Below are 24,933 nucleotides of genomic sequence, written 5' to 3' on the forward strand. Positions count from 1 at the left end.
GTGATATCACTTTCCGTATGTCATCGATCTGCATACGACATCTCTCGCACGAAACTATCTTGCATACGACTTCATTTTAATACGACAATGATTTTCATTTATATACGACTTTATTCTTTATTACTTCAATCGTTATACAACGATGAAATTTTATACGACATTGCTTTTCACACGACAAAGACTTTATCACACGACAATGTTTATGGTACAGCAATTGAGCCCCAATACGACATTGTTTCGAGTAAGACATCATTTCTCATTGTTGTTTCTCATCAGGAGAACGGTTTTTATTCCACACACGTTTTGTTTCGTCACACCACTGATTCATCATACGACAATGATTTCATTTTCTCGTATGACATATCTGCCATACAACATTTTTTTTTTTTTAAACTTAGGGATGGGTTGGTTTTTGAAATTTAAACTCTACACTTTACACGGAAGACTCAGATATAGAATTACTACTAGGTTATACCTGAACGGCTATGATAATTTTTTATTCACGCAATCACACAAATTTTATGAATTTTTTTATTTGTATGACACTGATTTTCTCAAATGAAATATTTTATGTACCACATCATTTTCCCCACGACAATTTCCGCTTACTGCAGCTTTTTTTTTTCTTTCTTTGAATCATTTACCTCTAAAATATTACCCAAAAAAAAAAAAAAAGATTTAATTAGTTGGAATTACAAAATATACATGCGAATATCCAAGATCAGGGTCAAAATATAAGATCTGTTGCACAATATGAAAAGGGCATAGTCCAAAAATAATTTCCGCGTATTCAGTGATGGTTAATATCAATTCAAAACTGATCAAATAACTAAGTCGAGTAAAATGTAATAGGAAGATTATGGTGAAAGAAATTCATAGGCATAGACGTCTGTTTTCTTGGCTGCAAAATGAGATATCATTGGTAAATAAGTTGTTTGTTAATGAAATGCTAAGGATTCTCTGTATTATCGATTGGTGGCTAGTGATCCACTTTTGAGCAAATTAGCCACAATTTGCAAGCCATCGGTATCAAATCTCAATCCTAATGCTGAACCATTTATGTCAAGCAATTAATGGACATCTTTCTTTGCTCTGTGAGGAAAATGATGCATTATCCAAATAAAACTCATGCACCAACACATGACGTTGTAACTACATTGGTTTCTCAACTAAAAAGTTGCGCACCTTTTCACCTAATAATTCTAAATCACTCGCTCCCAACACTATAAAAAACCCATCTTCTCCCCCAAATTCCAGCATCAAACACCACTTCAAAAACCAATCTAAATTTTAACACTACCATTCTTTTCAACACACTAGAAAAAAATAAAAAATAAAAAAAATAAAAATGGCCACCAAACAGGCTCTCATCTCTTCATTCCTTATTGCCCTCCTCCTCTGCCACAGCTCCGCCACAACTCTAAGCCAGTCTCCAGCCAAGGCCCCGCCTCAAGCACCGGCTGAAGCACCCGTCAAACCGGCTCATCCACCGTCATCCCCGGCAGCCACCGACAGTGCACCTCCATTGTCAGACGTGCCCATTGTTCAAGCGCCACCCCATAAAGGTCGCAGCAGGATCCCGACCGACGTCACACAAATCCTCGAGAAAGTCGGCGGCTTCAGCGTCTTCATCCGCCTCCTGAAGAGCACCGAAGTCCTTACTCAAGTTGAAAACCAGCTAAGCGCCTCCAACAGCTTAACAATTTTGGCGCCGACAAACGACGCGTTCGCGAGTACTCTCAAGCCCGGAACTCTCAACACTCTCACCGACCAACAAAAAATCCACCTCATGCAGTATCATGTTCTTCCCACTTTCATCTCTCTGGACAAATTCCAAACTATCAGCAACCCCGTCAGTACACAAGCCGCCAGTTCCTATGACTATCCCATGGACATTACCACCGAAGGAAACTGGGTGAACATATCGACCGGCATTGTCAACGCCTCCATTACTGCCACGGTTTTCGCAGATGATCAACTGGCGATTTACCGTGTCGACAAAGTGCTGCTTCCCCTAGGCGTTTTCGCTCCGAGACCGAAGCTGCCAGCTCCGGCACCATCACCGACAGCGAAGGCAAAGTCGTCTACTACCTCATCGTCATCGTCGACATTGGACAGCGCAGACGACGATACGAAAGCAGCATCCGGTGCATCTAGTGTTACCAGAACGTTGTCCACAGGAGTGTCTATTGGTCTTGCTATGGCTGTAGCAATTCTTGTGTTGGAGTGATTTTGATTAAGTCGCTTAATTTGGTTGAATGATTAGTATTGTTCATTGTGCTTGAGTTGGGGTTTTGAAGATATTACACGGTGGAGTTGTTTGGAATAATGATGCTTTGTTTTAGACTTAGTTTAGTATCTCTTGCATGTTGATTTGGCCATCGGTGCTAAAAGAAATTGTACTTTCTGAATTGAATTAATTGAATTGATTTTATTTTTTCTTAGATTTCAAGTAAAATCCAGCAGTACTATAGTACATATTCTTTGTAAAGTGGAATTAAGCAATAGAATGACTGCAATGATGCACTACTACAAATAAAATATGATGAATTTTTGGTATCAAATGTCACCAACATTTGCCAATGAAGTACAGAAATATAATAATAATAAAATAAAACGAAAAAAAAAAAAGAAAACGAAAACAAGAATGAAATGGTGAGATAGCAAAGTTCAAAATAATTAGTACGTCGCGTCTATTACATTTCCTATAGCCAAGATGAGTATATTTACGTGCCTTCCTTAACCTAACGAAGATGCTCTCTGCAGGATTTTACTTACCTAAAATGTCAATATATTAATTAGAATTACAAAATCAGACTTGCATAGTTTTCAATCACACATGTGTCCCCCTAGGACCCCTTCCTGAGTCCAAAAATAATATCCTGCAAATAATAATATTTTTTTAGGAAAATACTACAGTTTTTCCGCATAGAAACAATTCCCAAATGCGGCGTTTTGGAGGATGTTGACTTTGTTTATTATGTCCTAATCCTAATGAAATTAAAACAAGAAATGCTCATTATGTCCTAATCCTAATGTGATAAAAACAGGAAATGGGGCATTCTGAGAGTAGAACTCAGGACGTTTCCCACCCTAAGCGAGAATCATACCACTAGACCAAATGCCCATGTTCTTCTCTGAACTTCTTAATAACTGTAAAGTCAAAAAGGTGTTTGGAACCTTGTTACTTACTGCGTGGGCTTACAACTTTGTCCTATATGCAAATGAATAAGGAAAAAAAATACTATAAAAATATTATTTATGACACTCCATTCAAAACTAAACAATTGTCATACAATTAGGTACTCAATTATTTAGAATGACATAAATAATATGTCTGTGTAAAATCATGACAAACCATGTATATCTTTGTCAATGAATAATGCTAGAGATATCAACACCGACCCCAACTTTTTTGCATCAATTTACATGGCATGTAAGTTATTATCTTTTTATAAATAAAGTGATGTAGCTAGTTTTCATTTAATCTGTTGGTAAAATCAAATACTTTCCCACGTAATATGTATCTTTTAGAAGACTGCCCTGTGAAGTGATAATTGATAGGAGTAACCCACCTTATGCAATTACAACCATACACCATTACATACAGCAGTTCATCCATGAAGTTGAGACATCAGCTAAATCACAATAATTTTTGTTAAATCAAAATTTTTCCTCATGGAGTGAAAATTTGTAAACGAAAAAGATGAAAAAAGAGCTTGAGGGGCAACAAAATGAACAAAGAGCAATCTAAACCAAGCACCATACAAACAGCTATTTGGAAATTCCAAAATGGACTAGGTAAAACTTGCACATTACCTATCACTTTCTGTTGCATCGTGCCATCATTCCCAAGCAAATTAGATGTCAATCAAACAGCTAGCAGAGTCACTTTTATATCTTTTTTTCTATCTCGCTCTGTTCACTCCTTTACCTTCCAAAACAGTTCAGACGACAGATATAGCAACTGTATATAATTGTCACAACCATTAAATAGACCTTTTTCTCACACACCTAATCGATCATCTCCCATCACAAATCATACAATAAAACCCCTCTCCCCTTCCTCCAACACCATCATCAAACACTAGTTCAATAACCTATTCTTAACTAAAACCATTATCCTTTTCTGACAAGCGACAACCATATTACGAAACAGCACACTCAAAACAAGCACAAAAATGAAACAATCTCTCCTTTCCTTCACACTCCTATTCCTCTTCGTTAACCACAGTTCCGCGGCTTTAACTAAGTCGCCGGCTCAGGCCCCATTGCAAGACAAGCCGATTGTTCAAACCCCGGCCGAGGCGCCAACCAAACCGGCGGTTCAAGCTCAACCCCCGTCTCAATCATCCCCCGCTCAGGCCCCGGCCGGGGTTCCCCTGGTCCAAGCCCCGTCCGAAATTCCCCTAGTTCAAGCCCCGCCGCGGAAGGCCAAACCAGCCCCCACCAACGTCACCAAAATCCTAGAAAAAGCCGGCAACTTCGGCGTCTTCATCCGAATCCTCAAAAACACACAAGTTATCAACCAAATTGAAAATCAGCTCAACACCTCCAACTCCTTAACCATTTTGGCTCCCACCAACGGCGCCTTCTCGGGTCTCAAAGCCGGAACTCTCAATTCTCTCACCACAGAACAAAAAGTCCAGCTTGTTCAGTACCATATTCTTCCTTCTTTTATATCACTCTCAAACTTCCAAACTCTCAGCAATCCTGTCCGTACACAAGCTAGTAACACTGAGGAGTACCCTCTTAACATCACAACGGAAGGAAATTGGGTGAACATATCGACCGGTCTTGTGAACACTTATATTTCCGGGACAGTGTATGCGGACAATCAGCTAGCTATCTATAAGGTGGATAGGGTGTTGCTTCCTCTTGCGATTTTTGCTCCGAAGCCTAAGGCTCTGGCACCGGCGCCGGCACCGGCACTGGCCAAGCCTAATCCAGACTCGTCCTCATCCTCGTCATCGTCTTCTTCATCGTCGTCTTCTTCCTCGTCAGGTGATAACCCTACTGGCGCCGTGTTGGAGTCATCTTATGGTCTTAGAGTAGCCAAAAATGGGGTGGTGACCGTTGGAGTTGTGGTTGCAACAATTTTTTTGTGAGGTCAATTGATTTGAATTTGCTACATATGTGGTGAATGGGACACTGTTATGCTGAGTTTTGGTTTGTGAGGAAATGATGGATTACGGTGATTGGGTTTTGAATAACGCTTGATTGTTTTATAGTATATTTGCTCACATGTAGTAGATCGCCGTGTGTGATGGGCACTTGTACTATTTGAATTTATTTAATTTATTCGATATTATTTTCCTTAGTGATTTATCATAATAATGATGCAGCGTTACAGATCATTACCATGGTATAATCCTAGAGATGCATGAATAAATGCTAAGTTTAACAATGTTTCTACTAAAAATATTTAATGGGTAGAAAGAAAAATTACTACAAAAAGGGGTGTTCGAAGGGTTCATCTGTAAACAATTCTTTTTCATGATGAATTTTTCATTCCACGACGAACTTTTCATTGAAATCATATTAAAAAAAATAAGTCTCAAAATTTTTTTATACATTTCTCTTATAGATTCTACATTTTTAAGTACCCGACCATTTTTAAAAACTCTACATCTGAACTAATTCTAATTTAAAAGGTAGAAATATAGAGGCCAATGCTAAGAGGTAGAATTATAATAGAGCTCCATTTTAAGCGGTATTTTTAAAAATTACCTTTTCTCGTAGAAATTAAAAAAAAATGTTATTGAGATTCTTGATGAATTGTTTTATCGGAATCATTTTCACTAAATTTTATGGGTGCTGAAAATTCGTGCCCATAATTTTGTTTGGTGCGAATTTTTTTAATTATAATTGGCTAAAAATGAATGGTATTACATACATCATGAAAACAATATACTCAAGACTACTAAAACTAGATAAATTAATTTTACAAAAGTTCTTTACACAAAGCAAAAAGAAATTATTTGGCTCTTAGTATTTTTTTTTTGTCAAAAGTACAGAGTACACCGGAGGAACTTTCTTTTTTTCTTTTAAAAAAGCCCCTAAATTATCATTGACAATTTCGTATGCAAACTCTCTCGGATGGAAAAAACTTATGCAAACTTTGACGATGCTAAGACAGATCAGCTTCACAGTTCTTCGATGATAATATAGTACTCTTGGTATCACGTATCATTTATATTTACAACTTCTGTTGATTAAATACCATTCGCATGCAACACTCACATTATAGCAGTTGAAAACTCGACAAATTTTGGTATATTATCAGTATCTGTAATATTTGAAATATTTGAGGCGTTAGCCTAGTCACATTAGCTTCATTTACCGTGATGGTTAACTTTGAGGTAGTTATGTAAGTCATGATAAATATTCACAAGAATGTGATAAAAAAAGCGTGAGGGATTATTGAAATATAAAAGAGACCATGATGCAAGTAAATTTTAATAGGTGGTGTCATGGGAATATAAAAAAAGTAAGCATGAGGTGTTAAAATGGTAATTAGTGAGCAAGAAGGTTATAATATCATTCCACGTATCCTAATAATTAGTGCCTGAAAATAATCAAGTGGAATGCTAGAGTATGCCACCCAAGTTTTTACCGCCAACATATGTCTTATCCCTAAGTGTAAATATTAGGTGATTGCTATGTTTTATGACAACTATAGCCTATATTACAATAAGAAATCCGTCTGAAGTGAAATAGAAAAAGGAAGAAAAGTAGCGAATTCAACAAAAAGAAAAGGAGGACCAAGAAAAAAGAGATTGAGAAAGACAAATAGAGCCTATTATTTTAGAGCAAATAGTTTGTAAGTAGACCTTACACTGCAGCGTTGTTTTTAATGAAAGTTTTCAGTTTATATATATTAATGTTGATTTGATTTTTATGAGATTTTGAAAGTATTTTCTAGGTATGATGTGAAATCTTGTGCTTATTTCGAACTAACGAGAAAGTGATAATGGCCAAATCTTTGAGGAATAATAATAGATTCCAAGATAGAAACCACATGAAAGAGGTTCTAATAACACCAATCAAGATTTAACATTATACAAGAAAGCCCTAGAGTTAAAGAGATGTATTTTGAAAGTGAAAATTATTTATGATCTACTTACTGAGCTCGCGCTCATATAGTTCTTGTGATGTAGGTAAGCTAAGACTAATATGAAATAGAAGTTCTAGATGACTGAGCAAAAATAATCCAAAGTCGCATGACGAGTTTAGAGATATTAAGATTTGAAATTTATAACCCTAAGCATTTTATTCGAGGATTATATTTGTGATAAATATTATTTATCCATGATGCAATATTATTTATTCTAGTTAAGTTAATGTTTCCATGGCAAAGTTTTAAAAATACTAATTTGGGAAGGGCATTACAATATTAATTTGAAGGGAGAATAATATTTTTAGCAGCCAATTTCTTTATTAAATTTTGATCGAATATCAATGTGTAGTCGTAAGCTTGAGATACAACACTTTTTATTAAATGTAGTTCTTTATCATATAGTATACTTCAATGAGTCAAAATATTTGTAATTAATTAAATATTGTTTTTGTTAAAAGTCCATATTTTATTAAAGTTTAGCTCATAAATTTGGCCAAATCGCTCTCGATTGATGCATGTTTTTCCTAGGTAATCTGTCAAGCCACAACAATATTGTCCTACCTACGCCAATCCAAATGATAAGTTCTTTAGATGACATGTGATCTGTATCATCTCTTTTGGAAAACAAATAATGTACACACCACACCATTGTAATCTATAACTCAGTGAAAAGTACGTAAATCTTGTCCGTCGTTTTAGCTCACAGGCCAAAGTCCCACACCCACACCCACCTGAAAAAATTGCTCCTTTCGTTTAGTTTCCTACTTCCCAAGCAAACTAGCTAACTAGTACCACTTCAACAGCTAAGAAGAAAATCTCCACTGTGTGTACTCTCCACCTTGCAAACAAAGACAGACTACACATAACCCAAAATAATAATAATAATAATAATAATAAAGTGATAACTTTATTTTCCCATCCTTCCACCACTATATAAGAACTCTTTCTCCTCCCAACACCATCCATCAAAACTCAATCTTGCAATCTCATTCTTTACTAGCAAAGCACAACTTTTAATTAGCTAGCTAGCCATATATCAATAACACTCAAAAAAAGAAAAAAAAAATGATGAAACAAAGTCTTATCTGCCTCTCCTTCCTATTCCTCTTCTTCCACCATTCCACCGCTGCCACCTTAGCCGCCCACTCCCCAGCCAAAGCTCCATCCAAAGCCAAAACCGAAGCCGAAGCCCCGGTTACTCCTATTACTAAAGCCGAACCCCCGGCTGCCAAAGCCGAAACTCCCGCTAAGGCGCCAACGTCAACTCCGGCAGTCGAGCCCCCATCCGAAGTACCCCTTATTCAAGCCCCGCCACACAAAGCCCTCGCTGGCCCAACTGATGTCTCCAAAGTCCTCGAAAAAGCCGGCAGCTTCAGCGTCTTCATCCGTCTCCTAAAGAGCACATCCGTTAGCATTCAGATCGAAAATCAGCTCAACGTCTCCAACACCTTGACCATTTTCGCCCCGACAAACGGCGCTTTCTCCGCTCTCAAGCCCGGCACTCTCAACTCCCTCTCCACCGAGCAAAAAGTTCAGCTGGTGCAGTACCACATCCTCCCAACTCTCGTGTCGCTTCAAAACTTCCAAACTTTAAGCAACCCTGTGAGGACTCAAGCCAGCAACACCTTTGACTACCCACTCAACATTACAGTCGAAGGGAATTATGTCAACATCTCGACCGGAATCGTGAACACCACGATTGCCGGGACGGTTTATGAGGACAGTCAGCTGGCTATTTACAAGGTTGATAAAGTTCTTCTTCCTCTCGGCATTTTCGCACCCAGACCAAAGCCATTAGCGCCTGCACCAACGCCACTGCTGAAGCCCAAGAAGGAGACAAATTCTTCTTCTTCTTCTTCGTCTTCATCGGAGGAGGATTCGGACAGCCCGGTCGCGGCGGCGGTGCATGCGTCGGACGCCCTTGGTCTGAACAAAAATGGAATTGCCAACATTGGAGTTGCCGTTGTTACCGTGATTTCTATGTGGGTTCAGTTTTAATTATTTTCTTGTGTTTGTGGTGATCACTCCTGGTGCAGTAATGATGGAGGACTTGGATCAATAACGGACTTGTTGTAGTAGTATAGTTTATGTGGGTTTGTGATGAGCTTTTCTGCATTGTTTGAATTGAATTAATATGATGATTTCGTTGTATTCTTTTTCTTTTTAATTAATTTGAGACCGATCGTATTCCTATCTCAGTGATTTGTCCGCAATTGGAAATTAATTTAAACGTGCATGTCCCTCGCTGTATTCTATTGTAGCATGTACGTACTGCTACGAACAGTACGCTTATAACTCATTGATTAACGTAGAAATGCAAGCATATGTGAATATGCAAATCGAGATCTGATAGAAGTATTGGACAATTTCCGCTGATCAAGGGAAGAATCATAATTTTGCCGTTACATATTCAAGAGTAACGTTTGTGGATTGTTAGCGTGACAGAGTTAAGGTATGGACCGATCTTATGTTGGGGGCGCCTATAATGATAGACCACATATAACTGAGCATTTAATTTTTGAAATTTTAAAATCTAAACCTAAACTTCCAAAAACTTTTCAATTTTGTACCCCATATTATGAAAAATATTCTACTCGTGCTCCTATTAATACTTGAAACTTGTGACTATATATCTATCTGAACAATTATCTTTTATTATTTTTCACAGTATCTCCATTAAAAAAAAATGACCACTAGACATTCGATTTTAGGGTTGTGATAGGTTAGAGAGAGAAAAAAAAATACGGAGCACATTAAATGTGTGCGATTTTATTCTAATCTTTTTTTTTTCATCATAGTAAAAATTCTACAATAATTGAAAGTGAACAAAGAAAAGGGTGAGAATTATTATAAATCTTATATGTGCTTTATTTGTTTTGTTTTGTTTTTTTGTTTTTGTTTTTGTTTTTTGCATTTTATTACTCTTGATAGAAAAGCATTAGAGTGTCCAATATTGATTCTTACGGCTAACATCTACAACCCTATAAGGATATTTGTTATACTGTTTGGCATATGGAAATCAACCAATTTAACAAAGCATTATTACACATCCATGATCTGCATTTGCCATAAAAAAGTTACTAATTTCCGAGAGACTCCATCATTAATATTTAGAGTCCATTTGGTAAACTAGTTCAAGTGGTTTGAACTATAGAGTTGGTTCAAATGATTAAGTGTATCGCAAAAGTTTTTAAGTTTCATTTCAAACCATTAATTTGATGTTTTAAACCAAAAACTCCTCATAATCTGAGTTCCTTATAATCATTATACCCTGCACTAAATTAAAGAAAATTAGAATTACTACTTTCATAAATGGAGATCATCATAATTTTAACTATTATTGTATTTTCGAAAATATGAGATGCTAAATGACCATTTGTTAATTTGCAATTCCCAAAATTTTCACTTAATTGCACTTTGACATCCAACAATAGACTTCTCGTCTCATATAAGAAATTGCATACACAAAATGAAATGAAATTAAAAACTTTGTTTGATACTACATTAATGCAGGTGAAACGAACTTTTTGATCACGTCTCTTTCCAAGGAGAGAAATCAATTTATTGGTAGAGAAGATAGCTCAATCTATGGCGATCGAGTTATGTGTAACTAGGTTTCCCTCATGTGAAATAATAATTCGAAAAGCAAAATTGTGAAATCTACATTTCATCTTATAGGGTATAACTAAAGTAGTCAACCTCAACCCTTTTTCTATCGATTGATGGGGCAGCGATCCAACTAAGCAATCATCACTAAGATTTTGCAATATCAATGGGTTTTGGGCCATAGGCCATAATTTGTAAACTATCCACATCAATCTATATCTTTTGCTCTAGCATTTGTGTCAAGGAAATCATGCATATCTTTCTTAATTTTCCTATGAAAACTACGAAACACCGAAATAAATTAATGCATGTCAAGCATCACTTTAATTAACAAAGTATGTTGCATCACTTTAATTAACAAAGTATGTTGCACTATTTCACCCAATTCATCATTTCTAGTAGCGCCTATAAAACCCCTCTCCCTCCAACGGCATTCATCAAACACTCAGCACAAAACACCCATTTCCCCCACAAAGCAATTCACTCCTTATACAGTTCAACACTCGACCAAAAAAAAACAAAACAAAACAAAAGAAAAATGAAGAAACAAGTTCTCATCTCCTCCTTCTTAATCATGTTCCTCTTCACCACAACCTCAGGCCAGTCTCCGGCCCAATCTCCATCGCAGAACCCGGTGGTGAAGCCTGCTCCTCAAACCCCGGCTCAAGCTCCAGCTGCCAAACCAGCCCTAGTCCAACCCCCAACCCCTCCTGTCCTCCCTGCCCCCACCCTAGCCCCGTCTGCAGAGCCCCTCGTCCATTCCCCGCCGCGCAAGGCCCCAAAGCCAGCTCCCCCCAATGTCACCGATATCCTCGACAAGGCCAGCGGCTTCAGCGTCTTCATCCGCCTCCTCCACAACACCGACGTCATCAACCAAATCGAGAACCAGCTCAACTCCTCCAACAGCATGACCATCCTGGCCCCGACCAACGGCGGATTCTCAAGTCTGAAAGGAGGCATTCTCAACTCCCTCACTCCCGAGCAGAAAGTCCAGCTCCTGCAATTCCACATCCTCCCGTCGTTCCTGTCGCTCCAAAACTTCGAAACCGTAACCAACCCGGTGCGTACTCAGGCGAGTAACACCGAAGATTACCCCATGAACATCACCACCGAAGGCAGCTTCGTCAACATATCCACCGGCATCGTCAACACCACGATCTCCGGCACAGTGTACGCCGATAACCAGCTGGCGATTTACCGAGTCGACAGCGTGCTTCTACCTATGGGAATTTTCGCTCCGAAAGTTGATTCTCCATCGCCATCACCGTCGCCTGATCCGGCACCTGTTCCGGCGCCAGTGAAGCCTAAGAAGGAGGCATCAGCTTCCGCTTCAGCATCCGCATCTTCGCCATCGAACTCATCGTCGTCGGCGTTGAAACCATCGCCAAAGACGAATTCTTCATCGGCGTCGGCTTTGATCAGCCCAGTTGCGGCGTTGGATGAGTCCGGTGCAGCTGGTCATGTGAGGTCTGTTGGCATTGCTTTCGGAGTTATTCTGTTGGGTCAATTTCTTTGAGTGGAGTAAGGTGTTTTGTGCCCTAGTGCTTTGATTGAAGGGAATCGATCGATCACGATGAGTGGTCTGGAATAATGTGCTGGTTATTTATGTTAGAGTAGCTAAGAATATATGTCTTTTATACGTCTGATGATGATCAGTTTGGTGATGAGAATTTGTACCCGCGTGTGGATTGAATTAATTTGATATTCTTTCTTTCTTTAAGATCTCTAATAAACTAAATGGCATATTAGTATCACTGCAATTGGAAATAAATCATGTCTTGTTAAGCATTAATTGTAGTGATGAATAAAGAACTTCAAGAGGGGTTAACCGGAAAACAAAAAAAAAAAAAAAAAAAAAAAAAAAAAAAAAAAAAAACAACAACTCCTCGGAAATTATGGGTAATGGCGCCAATGGGATATTATAAAGATAAATAAACAACTCTTTTATTGTTTATTATTAATTTTTCCTTTAAACACCTCATTTGGTAATTTTTTTATTTTGGTATAAATTTTTACTTGCGAGTATCCGTACCCTTTATTACTTATCTATTCTATTTATAGTAGAGAAGATTCATTAGGTTAAATTCCATAACTTTCTAATAAGTTTATACTATTACTGTAAAAATTTTATGCTATATTCATTTAAAAAAAAATGAAAAATAGCTATGTTTATTTATCTTTAAAAATTAAAACATTGTTGGGATGTCGTACATGTTCACGTCTAACTTAATTGTAAGTTTATATTTTAGCATATTTATTTGTTTATTTTTGTAGAGAAACAATAAAAAAAATAACGTTATTTATCACTTTCAGAAAAAATTATTTACCATATTTAATAAATTTTCATTAATTATTAAAAAAAACATGTAAATTGCAAAGAACAAGAAACTGTGACTAACGGGGATGTGTCTTAGCCTCTTAGGCACGTTCATCATGCTAGTATGTATAAAAAAGTGGAAACGTGAGGAATGTTACCGCTCAAAAATTAAGAGCGCGTTTAGAACTCGTTTTAAAATGATTTTATTTTTTGTATGAAAATAAAAATGCAAACGTTTTTAATCTCAGACAAAAATCATTTTTGAAAATACGTTTAGTAGTTTTATCAAGAGATTATTTTCAGTGTAAAAAAAACCCATTAATACCTCTCTTTTTCTCTCTCTGCTTGAGAGAGGAGAAAATGAAAACAAAAAATAAAAAACAACTAAAAGTCATTTTTTATTTCTCTCTCATTTTACACTAAACCAAAAAATTGTTTTTATTTCTATTTTTTGTCTTTATTGCACCAAACACCGTTTTGAAAATATTTTCATTTTTTCTTTCTCAAAAAATGTAAAAAATAAATACGGGATCAATTCAAAACACGGCCTAAATCTTCAGAGTTTTTCCCCTTGATATATGAGTATCCCTTTAATAAACCAGTCAAAGATCAACATGGTATGTTTACAAAAGCTACCCCGTTGGTAGAGTTTTTACGAATCGGATTACGCAGATTAGGAGTCAATCTGCAATCCAATTCATTATTGTAGATTGGAAAAATCTTAATCCGTTACTAATTCCCGAGACCACAATCCAATCCAATCCAATTCAATATGAAAACAAAATGATTTTGTGTTATTAGATTATAGGATAGTTTAAAAAAAAAGAAAAACTAACACTGATCGTCTTGCGACCGACAAACCAACCGCGAAAAATTGAAAATTTCAATTTTTAGGCAAAACTGACCTGATTGATAAGTTAACTGAATCATTCTGTTCTCAATTTAGGTGGTGGAGGTGGTCGGTTAACCGAACCGACGACCAACACCACTTACACTTATTAAAAAAAAATGGTGCATACCTAACCTATGGGATCAAATTCAACCACATTCCCACGCGTCTTTGTTGGTGTAAAAAATGAGTTTGGAGTAGTGCTAGAATTTTGGACGGGCCGCCCACGACCGCCCAAAAAAATTAAACTTGGGCCCGGTACCCGAACCCGCTTGCTTGAGAAATTCAGGCCCGAGATTTGCCTAGGACAGGCCGCGGGCCATGTCTTGGCTGGCCGAGCCCACCCGAAAATTAAATAAATTTATATATTTATATAATTTTTAGTTTTATATAATATTGTGTATATATATTATATATGATATTGTTTATTAATTGTATTTGTACATAAATAATTATTAAGTTATTTACTATAAAAATTATATAAAAACTATGATTAACATTAAAATCAACAAACACTATTAAAACAATTCAAAGAATTAGTTTTGTTTATTAATTTTTAAATTTGTACTAAATCAAATACTTCACTTGGGCAGGTAGTCGGGCGGGACACTCGGGCATTGGGCTTGCAACGGCGGCATGCTTCTTTTTTTGGTTGATTTTAAGGCTGTCTGAGCCTGAGCCCGGCCTAAAACTTAGACGGACAGACATAAAATCCTACCCACCGAGCCTAAAGATTTTTGAGCAGGTTCGCCACCCGTAGTTCCAGCAGTAGTCCGGAGTATCTTTAATATTTTGTTTGCGGTTTTTTAAAAATTTAAAAGTTGAAAAGCCTCATTGAAGTCTGATGAGGCCATTAAATGTTTACAGACTGCCTTTTGCCACCAAGCTGCACGTGTTGCTGGCCATTACGAGTTTAAAACTATTTATTACACTATTACGTTTGTTAAAGCTTTATAAAGCCAAACATACAAAGTCTCACGTTGAAAAAAAAAAATTAGAATGTGTACTCTGAATGACTCTATAAAAAGACTGGCTTTCATTTCAATTTTGCCCCTCGTTCTCTAATATTTAGTTTTGAATATCCATTATAAATGGAATTCAATAAAAATATTAGTTTTAATTTTTAATTTTAACTATCACATGGTTAAAATTAAAAGAGAACACATAGTCAAACTTTTTTTTCCCATGTAAATGGTAGAAAAAGCTATAGTTTAAACTTTTGTTCAAAAGTTAGTTTTTACCGAAAACCAACTGTCGGAAAACTGATCACAACGGTCAGAAACCGACCGCCCCTTCACTTGTGACTTGTGGCGGTAGGTTGTCAGTTTTAGTTTTCAAAAATTGATGTGGTCGGTTTGGTTTCAAAACCGACTGAAAAAATCAGTTTTCAACCGATGTTCACCCCTATTGGATTATGCAGATTCACAGATTGGCATACGTTTTGGATCTCGACTCTTGTAGCCCCCTCTCTTCAATATTCTCATAAAATTAATCATAAAATTAAACATAAATATAACATAACATAAATTTAAAATAGTTCCGCAAATCCCAACTCATCACACCACAAGATCTAACATGAAATTCAAGTTTTTAACACAAAATTCAAGGTCTTGGATTGGATTTCCATAGAAGACTAAGTCTTTTCCATAATATACACTTAAATTTATATATATATATATATACATGTACGTATCATATTATTGAAAAAAAAATATGTTATATATGTTATTAAAAAATATATAAAAAATATAATATATATAGTGTTCGGATTGGTGAATTATGCAGATTGAGAACTCAATTGCAATCCAATTTGAATTTGCAGATTGGAATATCTCAATTCATTACCAATTTAAAATTCTTTCCATTCAGTTCAATCTACCGAAATTGATTGGATTATACGGATTAGACAAATTAATAGATTTGATGAACACCCCCCCTCGTTGGTCAAAAGGTGATCTATAAGATTATGACTAATAATCTACTAAATGTCACCAGAAAATAATCTCCGATCACTGACGTTAGCCACCAGAGAGGAATCTGATAGATTATTTTTTATTTTCAACTAATAAATAATTCTTCATCTCCAATCTATAACGCTTGATCGCTAGACCGGAAATTGATAGGTTATTTCTTGTAATCTACCAAATTATTTATTATTTTTAACTAGAAATAACCGACCATATCAATCTCTTACACCAATCGATGCATGAGAGTAATCCGATAAATTATTTTTTATAATCTATTATATTAATCCCAAATTGTCTTACAAATTTTTAAAAAAAAATTTACATCATCATTTGTTAAAAAAAAAAAAAACGCATCAATATAATCACAACAAAAAATCATTAAAAAAAAGAAATACCATATATATTAAAAAAATACATAAAAACTTTATATTGAACACTAGATCGAGAATTCTATAAAAAATACATATTTTAGAAATATCATATTACAAAAATACGACATTCCAAAAGCCATAAATTCTCTTTCTTTCTTCAACTTCTTCAACCCTTCAATGCTTTGTAAGTGACTTTTCAAAACATTAGATCTATCCCCTCTGGAGAAGATAGCTCGATGTTGTCAGGTAGGGTTTCTTGTTTTAGGATATGTTCGTTGTTTTAGAATATGTCAACTGAGTTATCCAAGTAATTTTCATAGCTGGTGAAAATAAGTATGTTGCTTAAAGGACATTAATCATAAGTATGTTGCTTAAAGGACATTAATCATGGACTAAGAATAAAAACCAAGAACAAAGCACATAAAGGATTAGTTGTGCAATTTTTTCTTCCCTAACTACTTACAAACTCTGAACTAAATTTAATTAGAGTCAAACTAATTTTGAAGTACTTCTAACTAAAACGAGGTGAAACAACAGTTTCTAGACTCCTCATATAGCTTCTAGGCCCCCTCTCTTTTACTTTCTAACCGATGTTGGATAAAGATACCTTACTTATTTTGCCAAAATCCCAACAATATATTATTGCATTGGCCTTGATCACGCTACGACTCAGTACAATAAGCGGTAAACAGTCAATTTATATATCAATTTATGATGTTTGGTTCGTTATTAAGTTAAACTAGTGATGGTCATCTTTCTTTAGAAAAATAAAATAGTGATGACTATATTTTGAGCTCGTTCGTTTCACAAATTCGAGTTTTCAATTTTAATTTTGTTACAGTTAAAAGTTATCACAAAAAGTTACATCTAACTTTTTCTGCTACAGTGAAAAGTTCTCACAAAAAATCACATCTCAACTCGAATCCGCAAACTAAACGAGACATTTATAATATGTTTTGGAATATTAAAGTAATATGTTCAAAAGTTAAAACACGAAATTTACCTAGCATCAAACAAGAAAATTAAGATTGCCCCCCTATCCTGTCAATTGATTGATGTGAGTGGACCCACCTTTGCAATCATCTCTGAGAGGGAGGAATCCCTAACCCGTTAGCAAGTTCGACGAACAACAAATTATAAAGAAGAAAACAAGAACATATATACCTCTCACAATTTTTCTTTTTAAATGAAAATATAGCTCCCAACTTGTCATGAAATCAGCATCAATCCAAATCTTGGGATCTGCTATTTGTGTCGAGCAAATAATATCAACCTATCATTTTCCTTCTCACCATAAGCTTATTATATGTTAGCGAGAATAATGCATCAAACACAGAGATATGGCAACTAGCCAACCAACACCTAATAATATGAACATAATTGAAATTTTCACCTTTAATTATATTCTCTTTCCATTGGCACCAACTATAAAACCCCCTCACTCCCTCCAAGATCATGCATCGATCAAACACTTAGCAAAAAACAAACTCTTCTTTTGAAGCCTACTACCCTTCTTTTCTGGCAAAACACCATCTTCACCGACACACTCAAAACCATGACATCAAAAAACGCTTTCATCTCCTTCTCCTTCCTAATCATCTTCATAATTAGCTACCACTTCAGCACAACCGTAGCTCAATCTCCGGCCCAAGCCCCGTCTCAGGATCACCCGCCCTCTCAAACAACTACATCCCCGGCTCAAGCGCCAACAACCGTCCCACTGGTCCAAGCCCCGCCGGCCAAAGCTCAGAGACGCACCGGACCCACCAACGCCACCGAAATCCTCGAAAAAGCGGGCGGATTCAGCGTCTTCATCCGCCTCCTTCGAAGCACCGACGTCATTACACAGATCGAAAACAACCTCAACGCCTCCAACAGTGTCACCATCTTGGCCCCGACCAACGGCGGATTTTCGGCACTCAAGCCGGGAACTCTCAACACCCTCAGTCCCCAACAAAAGACTCAACTCATTGGCTACCACGTCCTTCCCACCTTCATTGCGCTCCAAAACTTCCAAACCCTAACGAATCCAATCCACACTCAAGCCAGCAACACCCGTGGCTTCCAACTCAACATCACCACCGATGGGTCCTCGGTCAACATATCAACCGGCGTCATCAACACCACCATTTCCGGGACGGTTTATAGCGATAATCAGCTGGCTATTTACCGTGTCGACAGCGTTCTACTCCCGAAAGCCATTTTTGCTTCAAAGGAGAGTTCGCCGGCGCCTGCTCCGGGGCCGGTAGCAGTGAAGCCTAAGAAGGAGTCTTCATCGTCATCATCTTCTTCTTCGACAACATCAGCATCAAGTAGTGGATCACCATCGTCGTCATCGTCATCAAAACCTTCATCAGGGTCGGCAGCGGCGGCGGCGGCGGCGGCAGCGGAACCAGAAGGGCAAGTTGCCGAATCGGATACTTCTGGTGTCTTTAAGACTACCGGAAATAGCGTGATGTCTGTTGGACTTGCTCTGGTTACTGCAGTCTTCATGTTGAGTCGGTTTAATCAATTTGCTTGAGCTGAATATCAATGATGCTGTGATCGGATCAATTGGATTGGAAGGCATTCTTGTGATCGAAGTGATTTGTTTTTGTTTGTTTTGTTTTTTTGTTTTTAATAATGACTGTTTGTGTAAGAATCTGTATTATTGTGTGAATTTAATTAATTAAATTACCTTTTGTTCTCTGATAAGTGAAATATACAAATTATATACGACCAGAATTACAAATTCATGTAGTATATCCAGAATTTTTTAAAAAAAAAAAAAGTCCATGGTACACACGTGATCACCTTTCTGTTCTGAGAACAAAGCATAACGCTACTAAATAATAGTATTTAAAATACACTTTGCAAATTTATCCCAAAAAAAATACACTTTGCCAAATACAAATAATAATAACAATAATGTATGATAATAGAACTAATTTCTTATTTAAAAATACAATATAATTAAAGATAATTGTTGAATGCTATATTATACTCTTGCGCACAGCACGAGCAATTCAACATGGAGAATTGCGGTGGAGAGACACAAAAGTTTGATTGAAACAGGTTATATATTAGAGAGGCTGGCTATTTCCCATAAAGGGCGCAGATCATGTAGACTTGCTTCTGTCTTGCTGCTCCATTTTTCCAAGATTTAAAAGTTTATTGGAGGGCTTATTTTGGGTCAAAAATCCTGCAAGAGAAGGTTTGAGTTCGAAATACTTGAATCGTGCTGACTTCTTGGGTATGTGAGGGTTTTTATTAACTTCTGGCTAATTAGAGGACGGCTCTAGAATTGGGAGAAATTATTCCCACACGATCCAAGTACTCATGGTTACCCATTACACTGTCCAATTTAAAGTTAGGATTATCTCACAATTAGTTCTTGAGATTTTACCTCGAATCTCATTTTAATTCTTGACTTTTAAAACATCCTACAGTTGGTCTTTGAGATTTTATTATGTTTCAGTATCAGTCATTCTGTTCACTAAGTATTAAATATTTGATGGAATATGCATCAATTAGTTATTAAACTTAAAAATAATTAAAATTTAGGAACTATCTATAGAAATTAGTTTTTGCTTTTTGTATTTTTTAATCCTTAAACTTTACACATTTTTAATTTTGACCCACAATTTTCATAAATTTTGTCAAATATTTAACACCTAGTTAACAAATGAGCAAATCTGAAACAAAATAAAATCTTAAGGACCAATTTTAAGGCGTTTTAAAAATCAGTGACCAAAGTGAGATTAAGAGTAAACCTCAGAGACCATATATGGGATTAACTCTTAAACTTAATATTCAAAACATTTATACCATATAAAAATTATGGAGAATTTTAAAATTTTTATTAATAAAATAACATTATTGTATTTATGCTACTGTTATTAAATTTTTCTTACGTCACTAATAACCTGTAGGTTATCTTTATAAAACCTACAAATTATCTTTTGCAACTTGCAGATTATTTTTCGTAACCTGCAAGTTATTTTCGTAGTGACATCAAAATTTTATATAGTCATAAATAATAGAGTTGGAAAAAGTAATGATTAAACTTGAAATTTCCTCAAAAATTAATGTAGTTAAAATCACCACAAAAGGTACTCTACCTAAATGTCTTATCTTATTTAATTTCTAAACTATCAGTGTTAAATGTCTTAAATTACAGTTAAACCTATTTAAATTTATACCCTTAAGGCCATATCTATTAATTAATCGAGATATAAATTAATTCAGATAAATTAAAGCCTTGGGACTAAGTCAGGATCGACCAAAATATTATTTAATCAAAGTTATTAATTTATCGAGTATTAATTTTTAGGTTATTAATTTATCAAGTATATTTATACTTGTTGGAAGATATTATTGAAATATTTGATAACTTGTTGGAAGATATTATTGAAATATTTAAGCCACGTACAGTTCCACACCCGCATGAAAGCTGCTCTCTTAATAGATATGATAAGAACACTTCCTCTCTCTCATAACAAGTAGACACAATTTCTCTCCCTTTCACCTTTATCCCAAACAAAGACGACAGACATATTTTAACTACGATGCTTTTCATCCATAACTAAATATGATATTTCACCCTTTTTAACCTAATTTATTCCATCCCAAGTCCCAACACTTATAAAATGCCGATTTTCTCTCCCAGTTTCCATATCAACCATCAAAGACTTGTGTTACAGTAAAATACTTTGGAAGCAAATATAAGCACACAGCCAAATCGGCAATTATATACACTAGAAAATGACGAAACAAGTTCTCATCTCCCTCTCACTCCTACTTCTCTTCTTCTTCCACTGCACCAAAACTACAGCACAATCTCCAGCCCAATCTCCGTCCCAATCTCCGTCACAAAGCCAACCTCAAGCCCCGGCTAAAGCGCCAACATCGACACAACCCGTCGTCGAACCCCCGTCTGAGGTACCCCTTGTTCAAGCCCCGCCGCACAAGGCCGCCACAGCCGCAGCCGCCCCCACCAACGTCACCAAAATTCTCGAAAAAGCCAGCGCCTTCAGCGTGTTCATCCGTCTACTAAAGAGCACATCCGTCAGTATTCAGATCGAGAACCAGCTCAACGTCTCCAACAGCTTGACCATCTTCGCCCCAACAAACGTCGCTTTTTCCGCCCTCAAACCCGGCACTCTCAATTCCCTCTCTACCGAACAAAAGGTCCAGCTCGTGCAATACCATATTCTCCCTTCATTCGTGTCCCTCCAGAACTTCCAAACTCTCAGCAACCCTGTACGGACGCAAGCCAGCAACACTCATGACTACCCACTTAACGTCACGGTTGAAGGCAGTTGGGTGAATATATCGACAGGAATCGTGAACACCACAATTTCCGCGACGGTTTATGAGGACAATCAGCTGGCTATTTACAAGGTTGATAAGGTGCTTCTTCCTCTTGGCCTTTTCGCTCCACGGCGGACAAGGGCCTCAGCGCCTGTGGCGGCGGCGGCGGCGGAAGCACCGGCGCCGACTTTTGCCGTTAGTCCTAAGGAGTTTCCCACTTCGTCATTGCTTGCCCCAGCTGTTGCCGCGCTGCTGAATGATGCGTCTGGTGCTTTTAGTCTAATGATCAGTGCTAGAAATGGCTTTTTTTCTGTTGGTGTTACTGTGTTTGGTGCGGTGATTTCTCTTTTGGCTTAAGTTTGATGAGTTGAACGATTGGATTGTGAGACAATTCTGATCCGGATTGAATGTAAGTGGTCATTGATTTGCGGTGAGTGCTTGTTTGGAATAATTCGCTGTTGGTATTGGACTATATATATATATATATATATATATATATATATCTTGCATATGCATATAGTGCATACGCATTAGACTCTCCTCGTACCACATGAGAATCATGGCAGTGGTAGTGGGTTGAAGGATGGATTATGTCACACAATAATGAAGATCGTACATCTTATAATATTAGGCTCATAGTAGTTTTATATATATATATATATAGTTAGGTATGTTCTTTTTGTATCATGCTTGTAAAGAGTACTTCTGAATTGAATTGATTTGGTCTTCTTCATCCCCCTCCTTTAGATGTCTGATTTAATTAGTTATGATTGAAACTCAAACGTAAAGCATTTAAATTACACGAATGGAGCATATAGTGAATGCTTATATGCAAACCGATCTACACTACATTTACACTTCTAGATGTGTATACATATATGTAAACCTTTTTAAGCACTTCATATTTGATTCAGAAATAAGATGCAAATATCTAAGACCACAAACGGTTAGGACTTTACTAAACGACTCTTCTAATTTGTTAAAAGGGGAAGAAAAGAAAGTTTTGTTGTAGGATGGAAATTGCAAGTTGGATCATTTTTTCATTTGATGGATACAACTTTCTAGGTTGGCCTAGAACAAATTTTAATATGTTTTCATAGATTAAGGGCATTTTTAAATAAAGTACATACTTTAAGTGGCATTTTTAAAATAATTCATCAAACTACCCCTTCAATAATTACCACGTCATCAATTCCGTTAATAAAGTTAACAGAAGGGGCAAAGTTAATAACATTTTAAAGTTTGGAGGGTACGTTGACCAATTTTCAAAATTAAGGAGCAAAGTGACAAATAAACTAAAGTTCAAGGGGCAAAAATAAAATTTATCCTTATTAATAATATATGTACTAATAGTGTCTTTATGGTTTGGTTATCGTTGTATTATTTTTCACCATTTTTATAAGGTCATAAATTATGCCCATTAGATTGTACTTCTTTTTTTATTTCAAATACATTTTGAGAAGAACGAATATTTTTAACTTCATTTGCTACATTAATTGTATGATTTTGGTTGATTTATTTTTGATACATGATCTTGGTTGGATTAGTAAGGGAAATAATTTGAAAGTTAAGGATCCATTAACCCATCCTTTCTCTCAATCTCACATCTGTTTCATCAGTTATCTGTTGAATTTAAACTCATTTTTAAAGTCTCTTTGGTAAATAAATACAACTATAATTCAAACGATTTTATTAGATTGTAGTTTAGATTATAGTTTTTTAGATGAATATCTGTTCCAAAAGTTCCCGTTATTTTTCTCTCAAGGATTGATTTCTCAAAAAGAACTCATGTTCTTTATTGAAAATATCCTCATCAGAAAGCATAACTTCACCTATTTTGAGCTCCCTTTGCAAACGGGTCTTAAGTTCTCTCTGGATGATTGTACAACTAAACCCAGACACAAGCTCTTACTCCGCATTGGCTAATATTTCTCTTTAGAATACGAATCAATTAAAAACAAGTAATTTTGATAAATTCCCTTAAAATGTGGTACCATTAAAAATTTTTGGGTCTCAATATTAGACCTTTAAATTTTACCCATTTGGACTAAAATAAGTCAAAGACCCAACATGTCTAATGCTAAAATTACCCCCAAGGGTCAAAAAGTAGATTATCATTAGGAAATTACAAGACACGACCGGAGAAAATCTCTGGTCACGGCACCACCTGCCACTGGCAACGGTCATAATTAGTTAATAGATTATGTTCATAATCTGTCAAATTATCACGGCAGTAAATCTTCGGTCACCAGTGCTGGTCATAATATGTTAGATTATGATTCATAATATGTCATATTACGCTAGTGCCGGTCATAATCTGTCAAATTATGATCCATAATCTGACAGAATACGCTAATCACCCGTTATAATATATTTCCACAATTTGACAAGTTCTGCTTCATAACCTAACAAATTATATTTCATAATCTGCCAGTTTACCAGGGTGGTTAGTCACCCACTTGCAAGTGCTCGTAATAATCAGCCGTATTATGAATATAATCTACCAATTATATTTTAACCATTTTTTTTAAGGGGTTCAAACAAATTATTTGTATACATTCTATCAAATTTTTTTAATATAGTTATTTATTCAACCATAAAAGAATAATCTCATTGATAATCTATCAAATTCATTCTCCCGCAAATTGATCCAAATAATAACAAAAATAAAACACAAAAAATTCCAACAAAATCATAACAAATACATATTAGAGCATCTCCAATGCAATGTTATAATTGGGCCTTGTTCATTTTACTGAGTCGAGTTTTTAATTCTAGTTTTGTTACAGTTAAAAACTCTCATAAAAAGTCACATCTGACTTTTTCTGCTACAGTTAAAAGCTCACATAAAGTCACTTCTCAACTCGAATTGAAAATTTGAATCGGCAAACTAAAAGAGGCCCTGATGTGTCAATTGCAAATTTAACATTTGAGTGTAAAAAACACTCTCCAATGCAATGCTTTTTATTGTATCAAATTTCATATATGTTATACTTTGTGGTAAATTTTCCACCAAGTATAGCATATGAGAAAATTTTCATTTAATTTTTATTGGTTGAAATGTTTACTTTCTCATGTAATTATTATAACTTTTGTATTTTTTTAATTATTTTAAACATAAAAGTTTACAAACTTTTATAACTTTCAAAGCTTAATAATTATGAGAAAAAGTAGATTTAACATTTTAAATAGCATTTTATATTGAAATAAAAATGAACATAACATACTATATCACATTTTTTTATAGTAAATATACAATTAGTATTAGCATTTGCATTGGAGATGATATGACAATTCATAGATCTCTCACCCAACTAAAGGAGGATGCGTTTTTTTTTTTTTTTTTTTTAAGTGGTTTCGTCCTCATTTCG

At 35.9% G+C, this 24,933-nt stretch overlaps 6 protein-coding genes across 6 annotated transcripts; all 6 read left to right on the plus strand.

Annotated features, from left to right (window-relative positions):
• The first annotated feature begins 1,348 nt into the window (after positions 1-1,348).
• Positions 1,349-2,230, plus strand: LOC21397528 (fasciclin-like arabinogalactan protein 12). The gene has a single exon (XM_010105800.1). It carries the CDS (start codon positions 1,349-1,351, stop codon positions 2,228-2,230), a length of 882 nt encoding a protein of 293 aa, XP_010104102.1.
• Positions 2,231-4,181: 1,951 nt separating this feature from the next.
• On the plus strand, positions 4,182-5,108 carry LOC21397529 (fasciclin-like arabinogalactan protein 12). Its single transcript, XM_010105801.1, has one exon. It carries the CDS (start codon positions 4,182-4,184, stop codon positions 5,106-5,108), a length of 927 nt encoding a protein of 308 aa, XP_010104103.1.
• Positions 5,109-8,137: 3,029 nt separating this feature from the next.
• LOC21397530 (fasciclin-like arabinogalactan protein 12) lies at positions 8,138-9,118 on the plus strand. The gene has a single exon (XM_010105802.2). The coding sequence runs from the start codon at positions 8,186-8,188 to the stop codon at positions 9,116-9,118; it is 933 nt and encodes a 310-aa protein (XP_010104104.1). The 5' UTR covers positions 8,138-8,185.
• A 2,146-nt stretch (positions 9,119-11,264) lies between these two features.
• LOC21397531 (fasciclin-like arabinogalactan protein 12) lies at positions 11,265-12,242 on the plus strand. Its single transcript, XM_010105803.1, has one exon. The coding sequence runs from the start codon at positions 11,265-11,267 to the stop codon at positions 12,240-12,242; it is 978 nt and encodes a 325-aa protein (XP_010104105.1).
• A 5,583-nt stretch (positions 12,243-17,825) lies between these two features.
• LOC21397532 (fasciclin-like arabinogalactan protein 12) lies at positions 17,826-18,791 on the plus strand. Its single transcript, XM_010105804.1, has one exon. It carries the CDS (start codon positions 17,826-17,828, stop codon positions 18,789-18,791), a length of 966 nt encoding a protein of 321 aa, XP_010104106.1.
• Positions 18,792-21,013: 2,222 nt separating this feature from the next.
• On the plus strand, positions 21,014-21,919 carry LOC21397533 (fasciclin-like arabinogalactan protein 11). Its single transcript, XM_024170605.1, has 2 exons — positions 21,014-21,099; positions 21,229-21,919. Exons 1-2 carry the CDS (start codon positions 21,014-21,016, stop codon positions 21,917-21,919), a joined length of 777 nt encoding a protein of 258 aa, XP_024026373.1.
• The last annotated feature ends 3,014 nt before the right edge of the window (positions 21,920-24,933 follow it).

The sequence above is a fragment of the Morus notabilis genome, unplaced genomic scaffold (assembly GCF_000414095.1).
Source record: "Morus notabilis unplaced genomic scaffold, ASM41409v2 Scaffold710, whole genome shotgun sequence".
In the NCBI taxonomy this organism is placed as follows: Eukaryota; Viridiplantae; Streptophyta; class Magnoliopsida; order Rosales; family Moraceae; genus Morus; species Morus notabilis.

Excerpts from the sequence above, each read along its gene's own strand:
- LOC21397528 (XM_010105800.1), top strand. The coding sequence starts at position 1,349 with ATGGCCACCAAACAGGCTCTCATCTCTTCATTCCTTATTGCCCTCCTC.
- LOC21397529 (XM_010105801.1), top strand. The coding sequence starts at position 4,182 with ATGAAACAATCTCTCCTTTCCTTCACACTCCTATTCCTCTTCGTTAAC.
- LOC21397530 (XM_010105802.2), top strand. The coding sequence starts at position 8,186 with ATGATGAAACAAAGTCTTATCTGCCTCTCCTTCCTATTCCTCTTCTTC.
- LOC21397531 (XM_010105803.1), top strand. The coding sequence starts at position 11,265 with ATGAAGAAACAAGTTCTCATCTCCTCCTTCTTAATCATGTTCCTCTTC.
- LOC21397532 (XM_010105804.1), top strand. The coding sequence starts at position 17,826 with ATGACATCAAAAAACGCTTTCATCTCCTTCTCCTTCCTAATCATCTTC.
- LOC21397533 (XM_024170605.1), top strand. The coding sequence starts at position 21,014 with ATGACGAAACAAGTTCTCATCTCCCTCTCACTCCTACTTCTCTTCTTC. Across the intron at positions 21,100-21,228 it reads ACAGCACAATCTCCAGCCCA|AGCCGCAGCCGCCCCCACCA; the intron begins ATCTCCGTCCCA and ends CAAGGCCGCCAC.